The sequence below is a fragment of the Rhagoletis pomonella genome, unplaced genomic scaffold (genome assembly GCF_013731165.1).
Source record: "Rhagoletis pomonella isolate Grant_MI unplaced genomic scaffold, Rhpom_1.0 Rhpom_scaffold_03402, whole genome shotgun sequence".
Taxonomy (NCBI): Eukaryota; Metazoa; Arthropoda; class Insecta; order Diptera; family Tephritidae; genus Rhagoletis; species Rhagoletis pomonella.
In genome coordinates, this window is record NW_023461954.1 from 8,237 (window position 1) to 19,195 (window position 10,959).

The 10,959-nt window shown below is 37.0% G+C and overlaps 1 protein-coding gene across 1 annotated transcript; it reads right to left on the reverse strand.

Annotated features, from left to right (window-relative positions):
• Positions 1 to 3,687: 3,687 nt before the first annotated feature.
• Positions 3,688 to 4,430, reverse strand: LOC118754106. The gene is made up of 2 exons (XM_036488966.1): positions 4,181 to 4,430; positions 3,688 to 4,035 (listed from the first exon to the last, which is right to left on the reverse strand). Exons 1-2 carry the CDS (start codon positions 4,211 to 4,213, stop codon positions 3,694 to 3,696), a joined length of 375 nt encoding a protein of 124 aa, XP_036344859.1. The 5' UTR covers positions 4,214 to 4,430; the 3' UTR covers positions 3,688 to 3,693.
• Positions 4,431 to 10,959: the final 6,529 nt, after the last annotated feature.

The window sequence follows — 10,959 nt, forward strand, 5'->3', positions numbered from 1 at the left end:
CACAATGCAATTAAAACCTACGAGTCGAAGCTTTGTGATGTCGCGTGTGTGCAAGTTTACTAAAATCCCAAAAATGTATATTCATTAAAAGAACATACTCAAAAATTTAAGACCAAAATGGTATTTTGGCAATTGTTGCATAAATCACATAACCCCGACAAATTAAAGATTGAGATTCAGTTTCAAATGTACAAGTTTAAATATTATTGCCCTTGGTAATTTTCCAAATCAAACCCCGTCCCGCCCTACACTTTGACTTACATTTTTTTAGTTGTTATTGTTTTGCCTTTATTAGGCAATTCTAAAAACATTTTTGACGTTGTTTTGAAATTTGGCGACATAAAATAATGTAATAAATATTTTCTAGAATATGGAAATAATACACTGTACGTCCTGGGTAATCTTTATTCGTTCGTTCATGAAATAATGCTGCCAATTTTTGTCCCCTTTGATCCAATACGTGCAAATATTAAAAGCGCGTGGAAAAAGAATACGCTATCAATGAAACGATAGTGGCGATCGATAGCTATGTTAAGTGACCAGACTATCGATACTATCGATAGTATCGTCGATAGTTTGACAGCTCTACTTTATAGAATAGAACAACAGTAGAAGGAAAACCCACGAGTGCGAAAGAACATGTTTCACATAGCAGCGAAATGAGACCGTAACAAGAATAATCAATTGCTTGATCTCCCTGCAAAATCACAAGGTATCATGACAACAAAGTGCAAAATAAACATTGGAGAAAATGCAAGAGCCAGGGATGTAGCGAAATATGTGCAAACCATTTTACCCAAAATTTTTTAAAAGTTGAAAAGGAAAATTAAAAACGGCTATGAGTGCTTTCCCAAAATTTTCTTGCTCCACATTCATTTCAGTTTTGAACAACGGATTAGGGAAATATTTTTCATTAGGGAGTCATAAAAGGACAAATAAATATAACTCTGAGCTGTTTACCGTCTTTAATGGTTAAAAAAGAATAACTCAAATTGGCAGAATAATGTCCCAATATAATATTTAAACAAGTAAGGAAGTTTAAGTTCGGGCGGAGCCGATCATTAAATACACGGTGCAAGTATTATATGTTTTTCACCTTTCCGAAAACTACCGCTACATGGTAAGCAGGGGTGGTTTTATCCCTATTTTAAACATCTTCGATAGAACGTTCAGATATAAATAATTAGGGTATTCACAGTTTACTTCTAAAGTTAAAAGGTGGTAACTTTAACAAGATAACACACTCGAACTGTGAGCAACCCTTACGTTTAAATAAAGTATTAAGTTGATCAACAATACCACGCATTGCTAGACCGTTTGCCTTTCACGCGTTTGTGTTTAGAGAGCATCAACAAACCACATACATATTTCTCTCTATTCTCTCTTCTCTTTTTTATACTCAGCTAGCACAGCGCAAAAATAAAAATAAAAATAACCTTTGCCAGCTCCAGGCAGGCGCAAAGAGAAACTTATGTACAAGCAGCACTGCGCCCAAAGCGAAATTCATGTATGTATGTACAAGCAGCGATAGATGCCAGTTTAACACAGAACACAAACATGAGACAAAGTCTAGTAATTTTGCCCAAAAGTGTTATCTCTAATTAGTATGGGAACCAACAACAAACAAAGTTACCACATGGTAAAATGTTTTAAAGTTACCAGGTGGCAAAATTAACACAGTAGATAATATAGAACTGTGAGTACCCTAAATGAGATAAACTTATATAGTCATATTTGGGCGGTATCACGTATTTTTTGCTAAAGAATTATTGCAAACATAAATTTTGAATAAATGAATAAATTAGCCCCTGTATTTACTAATTTATCGAAGATTTCGTACATTACCGTTATATGGGATGTGGGCGTGGTTATTGTCCGAGAAATTGGTGGAGCGGTTACCAAGATATACACATGTAATCATAAGTGTGCGTGGCTACGACCGTTTTCCAAAAATTTATAATATTCTTATTTTTCGTCTGAAAATTATTGTAAATATCAACTTTGAGTGAATAATCTTCACTAGTTGCTAAAATGTCGCAGTTTTCGTATTTCTGAAAACTGCCGTTATATGGGAGGTAGGCGTGGTTATTGTCGGATTTTGCCCATTTTCAATACCATCCGTCTTACGCCCGAAATAAAGTAAACGTACCAAGTTTCGTTAAATATCTAAATTTTTACTCGAGTTATCGTGTGCACAGACGGACGAACGGACGGACGGACAGACAGTCACCGCTTAATCGATTTCTCTTTTCATTCTTATCATTTATGTGTACATTTGTCTATATCTATCTTGATTCGTTTGCCTGTTACAAACAACCGTTATGTGAACAAAGTTATAATACACTTGTGCACAAGTGCGCTCGGGTAAAAAAAAAACCCTACGCACTATACCTGAAAACTTAAACAGACCAATCGTTATGGACATGAGTCTTTCCTATAAATTTTTTTTTGGAAGTTTCGTCAATATCTATGTGAGTGGAAAAACAATATTTGTTGCCTCCGCTGCATACGTTATATAAACAAGTAATTTTTAAGCAAAAAACCAAACCGAATTCAATTCTCATATAACAGTATAGATATATATATATATATATATATATATATATATTTCTTGATCCAATGATCGGATCTAAACCAGATTGGTATGGGACCACCTGATACTACCTTTCCGATGCGAAAAGAATTATCGAAATCGGTTGACGTGGTCCAAAGTTGTGCGGTAACATACATAAAATAAAACAAAACAAAAATATTCCGATGAACTGATGATTTGGAAGTCGGTTAAAAATAGCATATTAAGGCATGTTAGCATATCTATTTTAAATTATAGTTAAATCACTAGTTAAACTTAACTAAAAAAATTACACAGAATTTTCTGTTGTTGAGTTTAACTAATGATTAAACTATACTTAAAATAGACACGTTAACGGTCGTTAATGATATTTTTTATTTATTTTGCAATATACCAACAAGTAATCTGCATACTCAAAATTTTGAATACGCCTTTATATTTATACATACATAAGTATGTCATTTAAGAGAAGACATTTCGGTGATTGCAACGATGTATACATTGTGGGTTTGGGTACCGCCACGTTAAAACCCTGCCCAATGAAAAAAAAACATGCCTCGAATAATACCCCTTTTTTGATAACGATCACGGCAAACGTAGAAGGGACTAGGGCCGCGACATCGACCACATAACATCGATGTTTCAAGTACCGATGTTTTGTTGGGGTCTATATCGACGTTGGTAAAACATCGGGTAAAAAACATCGATGTTAAAAAAAATCGATGTTTTAATCACTTTTTTTAATGAAAATTTGTAATAAATGAGTAAAGTTGTCTGCATTATACCTATCACATAATATAACCTCATACATAAAAAGTCAGCTTGGGCACAGGTTCAGGTATTGTACTGATGATGTGAGCTTAAACTCGACTATTTATGCAAACAACTTTTTACGCATAATGCCCAGTATATTCTTTTAAAGCGTGCATTTTTATTTCGCAGAATAACAAAAACTCAACAAAACATAAGTCAATTAATTCAATGAATTACAAAAAAATTAGACACTTTTGCGAAAAGTAAATGGCTGATGCAAAAATCAAATAGTGGGGAATATACCATAATTGTCGTATAATAACAATACTGAATAACATTAATATCACTCTAAGGCCCAAAACTTACTATTAACAGTTTGTAAAAAAAAGCAGTTTGTCCACTTTTTCTCCCGACAACAAGCAACTTCTTTTACAGGTAACAATATTTCCCGCGATGGAAAAAACACGTTCTGGCGGCACGGAAGTTGCCATCACTATTAAGCATTTCATTGCTATTTTCAACAAAGAGTTTTTGTGGTATCCTTCTGCCCACACATGCAGGGGACAATCCGTTAGCTTAACGACTGGGCTCTTCAAATAAATTGGTAATTCCGGTGGCATCGTATTTAATGTGCCTAGTTCATCTAGAGTCCTTATCCGTTTTTTGATTTCCGAGCCTGTGGTGGTCGTCGCATAGACTAAAGCCATCACCTGAAAACAAAATATACGTCAACATTTAGTTAAAATATGCATTTTACTCGTTATTTCAAAAATGGCATACAAATTACTGGCAAAGTTTTATGTCCGCATTAGGCACTTATTCATCATGGTTCATTAGATAGAAATAAATACCTACCACTTTCATCATCTTCGTTGACTTGTTCAGCATTTGCTTCCTCCTTCATTTCAGAAGTCAACTTCCGGATTGCCATCCCCACTGCCACACTGTCATCGAAATGGATGTTTTTAAACCTCGGATCAAGTATCGTAGTTATCGCAAACTAACAATGATGCTCGATGTTTTTGAACCGCTTGTTCCATTCTATCATGATGTTGCCCTTCAATGTAGTTCCCAAATTCGTATTGGTTGTAGCTCCCATGACCTTTGTTCGCAACAAGCGAACCACTGGTATAACGATGCTAGATGTAACAAACTTGTCACCACAAACTTCTTTTGTTGCAAATTCAATTGGTTTGAACATAACTACAAAATCCTTCAAAACTTCCATGTCGAGAGCTGACACCATTTGTGGTGCACTGATGTTGAACGTGATTATATTATTAACAATTTCTTGGGGAAATAAGAACCTTTCTACCATGTAATATGTGCTATTCCAACGCGTTGAATCTGACTGAATTAAAGTATTTTTTTCTAATAGCTGAGTTTTTTTACTTAGTTCGTCACTTCCCACAACGCTAGGTCTAAACCAAGTCACAATGGACTTTACCTGATCCAAAACAATTTTTAGCTCAGGAAGAGAGTCAATGGACTTTTGAGCTAGCAGATTCAATAAATGCGCGAAGCAATAGCAGTGCTTTCTTTTTTCGAACGCTAATTCTACTGCTTTGATCATATTGCTTCCTCCATCGGTTACAACTGCTACGACCTTATACTTATGTTCCACTCAGTACAAACGTTTGATAACACCTCAGAAAGATTTTCCCCAGTGTGACTTACTGTCAGTTCTTTCACGCCAAGTACAATGCTTTCCAATTTAAACGTTTTTTTTTTTATTTCCACAAGATGAAATAAAATGCGCAGTAACTCCAAGAAATGCTTTCGTTTGGTGTGTTTCGGTTCACACATCAATGGTTAAACATATGAAGGGTACCGTCGACAATTCCTGCTTAACCAAATTCGAAATGAAATCGTACTTTTTCTCCAGGAGAGTATCGAACGTTTTCCTTGAAGGTATTTAATACAATGGCGATACTATTTTTAATAAATGACAAAACCCTTCGTCTTCCACGATAGTAATGGGCTGATTGTCCCGGCATAGCATGAACAAGATAGCCGCTGTTATTTTGTTACTTTTATAACAGCCGTCCTTGAAAGAGCTTATATTTGCGAAAGACGTTTGTAAAATCTGCTGACCCCCTGATGATAGCGCAGATACTTGGTGTGATGAGCTGGAACTTGGGCAAGGTTCTGAAGATGCGGGAACGAGACTTGCATTTTTATTCACTTCAGTGCCGTCGGTCTTATTAAGCACTTTTTCGGAAGATGTTAGATGGGTTACGAAAATATCATTGTGCATAGCTTTAATGTGACCTATGAGCAGGCATGGGCAGAGAGTTAGCAGGTGCTAAAAGAGCGTAAGCGTCGAGTGTACGTATACAATCGAGAGCCCAACGATGAGAACACGACAGCATGCAAAATGAATTAGGCACACTAACACATTCTCACTTTTAGCTCACGCTTGTTTCTGGTAGTGTCCACCTCTGCCTATGAGATTGCTTGCATTGCCACATGTTTTTAGGTGTTTGTTACAAACAACACACACAGCCAATTCATTAGGTTTTTTATTGTCTTTCGCGAAAAACTTCCATACCCTACTTTTAGGCGCCATTCCGCTATTATGAATCAAAACTGGAAACAAAGAAGTATTTATTGCTTGCTCATTGTATCGAATTCCAAAAGCAGCCCAACCTGAAACTAGAGAATACAGCGACAATAAAAACTTCTGCAATATGCCTTGAGATCACGATGTAGAGAACAAAGGTGGCGGCCATCTAGGGATGCCAGCGATTAGTCATTTGATTAAATTAATCGATTGTTTTTGTCCAAAACTAAGTATGGCAACTTTAAAGGCCCTACATACGCATTGATTTATCGGCGAACCAGTTGGTCAATTGCTAGAAGTTGGTTGCAAATAAGCCGAACATCGAAGAAAAACATCGAAGCAAAAAATCGATGTCGATAAAACATCGGGTAGGAAAAATCGATGTTCAAAACACTCGATGTTGTCTCAAAACATCGATGTTTTACAAACATCAATGTCGATGTCGCAGCCCTAGAAAGGACTATTATTTGAGGGTACTCACCTGGAATATCCGGAGCTTTAGTCGGGAAGGTGCCTCTGCCCGGCTGGTTGATGTCCTCAGGAAAATAAAGGCTTACATCACCGCCATCCATGAAATGCGATGGACGGGGAAAGGCAAGGTAAACGTGGAGCCTTTCGACGCCTACTCCATATGCCACGTAAATGATGGCATATTCGATCTTGGATTTGTGGTGGGAGACAGACTCCGTCGCCGAGTACTGGTGTCCACTCTAGTGGACGACAGTCTAGCCACAATCCGCATCAAAGTGCGATTCTTCAACATCTCGCTCAGATGTTCCGATGCCCCGATGGAAGAGAAGGACGAGGCATACAAGAATATCTTTTATGAGCGCTTGGAGATAACATACGAGCGCTGCCTTCGTCACGATATAAAGCTCGTGCCTGGCGACTTCAAGGCCAGGGTAGGCAAGGAAGGGATCATTGGTGCCACTATCGGAAAATTCATCCTCCATGACGAAACGTCCGATAACGGGCTGCGGCTGATCGAGTTCGAGGGAATACTTTTCGACCCTTTGAATGGCAGCAGCACTGAAAGTAGTGAAGAAGACGAACCCGAGCCCCCAGTCGATGACGATGGAGTCCATGTCCCAGCGCCTGACTATAACGAGGTACGAATAGCGATTACGCTGATGAAAAATAACAAAGTTACTGGAGCTCGTGGCCTACCAGCCAAGCTATTCATGTACGATGGTGAAGAGCTGATAAGGTCATGTCCAACTACTGGAATTCCAGCGTTCTCTGCCCAATCCACAAGAAAGGCGACTTCGTCATGCGCGCCAACTATTTTATCGCGCGTTTTGTGTGAAATATTGAAGCCCGCCATCAACGAACTGAAACTTGGAACAGACCCGTGGGACTAGGATCGACACATATCTTCTATTTGTCGATTTCAAAGCCGCTTTCGTCAGCAGGAAAATCAGTTGTCTTCATTTCGTGGTGTCTGAATTTCGTATCCCCGCGAAACTAATACGGGTGTGTAAGATGACGCTGAGCAATGCAAGCTTTGTCAGAATTGAGAAGGGTATCTCCTAGCTGTGTGATACCAAACAATATGACTCCCTTTCGTGTGATATCTTTAATCTGATGTTAGAGAAGATAATAAGAGTCACATAACTGAACCGCTCAGGTAAAATACTTAAAATAGCGTACAATTGCTGGCGTATGCCGACGATATCGACATTATTGGTGGAAATAAGGACTACGTCTGTTCTGCCTTTTCGGAATTAGACAGAGAAGCAAAGCGTGTGGGTCTGATGTGAACGAAGACAAAACGTCAAGCATAAGCGTCAATTGCAATGAAATTATCTGATGAAGCGACTCTTGGAATTTTCGAGAGAAATATTCTGCGTAAGGTTTATGCGCCGTTACGCATTGGCGATGGAAAGTACCGTAGACGATGGAACGTGAGCTCTGTGAGCTTTACAACGGCATGGAAATAGTGGTCATGTCGTACGAATGGACAGAAACGCTCCAGCTCTGAAAGTATTCAATGCGGGTCGCGATAGTGGAATATGAAGGCTCCCACCGCGATGGAAGCACCAAGTGGAGAAGTACTTGGCTTCACCTCATTTACTGCGGCAGTTGTAACTGAAGTGAAACGACTGACGTTCTGCTTTGGACTCGGCCAAAATCGCTTAGACGGTTATAGCGCCAAATAAGAAGAAGAAGAACTTTGTGCGTCTTAGATACATTTGCTCAAGCGAGGATTAGACCAGATCCATCAGCGATGTATGTCTTGTCTGGAAAAAGATTCAGTTGGTGATTTTTATGTAACTTGCTGACTTTAGCTTTTACAAATTGGACGGACATGGGAACATTGTACTTTGTCTCAAAACAAAACCATTTTTGTATATTTTTGGGTCGTCGCACTGTTTTAAAGTTTGCGGTTTCCCACATCCGGCTTCTATATGTTTTATCTTTACTCTTGCTCTCATTTTGACTAATTCTGATAACAGTTGAATTGTTTGTTTTAAACTCATCACACATTACTTTAACTGAAATACCACTTCTTAGTTTTTCCAGAATACTGGTAAGTGTGGCATGCATAAACAAAGAAAGTTGTAGGTATTGAGGTTGAATTGTTTTGAAGTTGCACTTATAAAGGTTACAATGTTTTGTTTTAAAGATTTACTTTAATCAAGGAATTGCACGTATTAAAAGTTGAGCTTACCGTGTACGCACTGTAAATATTTTTGATCGGATAAACAGAAATTAAGTTTAGAACAATTATAAGGCTCAACCTATGAAAGTCCATATTTTGAGGGGGTGTATTTTTTATTATTAATTAGATCTATAACTTTAGTAGTCACACAGTGTTATTATCCCCACGAAATGCTTGACGGTGGTACCAGGAGGGGAACGGTACATAACGGTAGGAGATTTAGTTTGAGTTAAAGTCTCACTTTAACGGGGTCAGGCTTTCGATACTTCCTCCTCGGGAAAAAACATGTGCAGTAATAAGTTAATTATTTAAATGGACGAATAGTTTTATGTCAACTTTTGTGAACTTGTGGAAAAATTAATGTTTTTGAAAAAAAAATTATAGGAGGAAAGTTAATTCCACTCCCCACGCGCTATCATATTTCTGGATCTTTTCTCAATCATGTCAATGAAGTCCAGGGTTTAGGTGTCTATTTCGATACGAAGCTAAGATTTTCCACTCATATCGACTACATAGTTGGCAAATCTTACACTTTGAAGATGCTTTATATTACTCTAGTAAGATCTAGGTTGGAGTATGCGTCATTAACTTGGAGACCTTATCACAATTCTCATATTACGTGTTTAGAACGGATACAGAAAAAATTTATAAAATTTTCTTTACGTTCACAAAATTTTATTGAACCCATAGAAGACATCCTCTTATGAATAACGTTGTCCGCTAGTTAATTTACAAACTCTACCTAGGAGATCTGCTTATCTTGCGTACTCTTTCGTTGCCAATCTATTGAATGGATCAGTTGATTGCCCTAACCTCTTTGAAAGAGTAACCTTTAATGTTTCTATACGTAACTTACGCAGCGTTTCTTCTTTCTACATCGTATTTTCTAAAATGCAATGTATGCTCCCTTGATGAGAACCCTAGTGGAGCTAAACAACATTCCAACTTTTGGCCCATCTCTATCCTGTGGAGCGGTTTGTTGCTTATTATACAATTATTTTAACTAGGTTTAAGTACTTCGGATTTATAGTCAGTAAGAATTGAATGTTCAATTGACTGAAATGAAAAAATAAAATAAAACAAAATTTACTTTAAAGTGATAAGTAAATAATTCTTTGACTATTTAAACACTGAAAGTGGAAATGATCTCATTAAATTTGACACAGCTACATATGTTATCAATAACTTATGGCTAAAAGTGGTAGTTATTGGCAAAGTGGGCGTGGCACCTCTTATATGAGTACAAACTGAGCTTCTCGTATCGCTTATTTCTGGAACCGCATATGCTAACGTCACACAGCTACATAGAGCCTGCCATAGGCTGGCAAAAAATATGTAAATGCTTAAAGAGGCTCTTATTTTGCGTACTTTTGGCAATTTTGTTGGTTTTTGCACACATTCGACTTACGTGCATAAAAATACGATAGATCCGTGAAACAAGGCGTATTTACATATGTTTTTATACTTCGTCTACCACCTTGTATGAATACACCTTGATAAGATGAGAAGCGAATTCAAAACAATATATGAATTTGCCTTGCGTGTAAATGTGTATGCATGTAGGTTTTACATATACATATGTACGACGATCAACGCGCGACCGACCGAATGAGTAATTCCGATTAAACAATAAACCTGTTTTATGTTGGTGATTGTAAGTAATGCCGAAAATTGACAATTTAAAAACGCATGTTATTTTAAACTGTAATTCCGAGATAATTGAATAAAAATACTTTAAAAATTAGATAAAACCTCACAGGGCCGGATTTAAGCACAGGCTACATAGGCGCTACCCTAGGGAACCGAGCTACATGAAGAATTTAAAAAATTATATAAAGAAAGAAAAATGTTTTAAAAAAGTATATATATATATATACCAGGGGTAGGCAAGCCCGAGACCGAAAAGCGCCACATGTAAATTCTAAATGCTACAAAGAGTCACTAAGAACAAACGAAATTTTTATTTTTAAATAAAATTATTAGAAATGAAAAACATTAATTTTATTATTATTCTAACGTACGTAAGATAGATATTAAAGAAAGTTCAAAAAATCTCTTTGGCCAAATTTTCAATATCTGGTTTTATGTCAGTTAAAGCCGTTCGTAACAGTTCTGTTAAATGTTGGTTAGTCAATAGGTACGTCCGTTTAATATCTCCATTAAGTATTATCTCTCAAGAGAAAAGTATCCAAAATAGTACGCGAATAGAAAATTTGCATAAACTTGCAAGTTAGACAGAGAGCTGATAGAAATTTTGTTTACATTCAAAAGTATAAAATTGAAAACGTTAGAAAAGAAATCCCGAAGTCTTATCCTGACACAGTTCACTGACTAAATGAATAATCACTTACTTCTTACAAGCTTAATTAGTCGCATTTTACTATTTTAACTTCAGAACCATCAAATTAA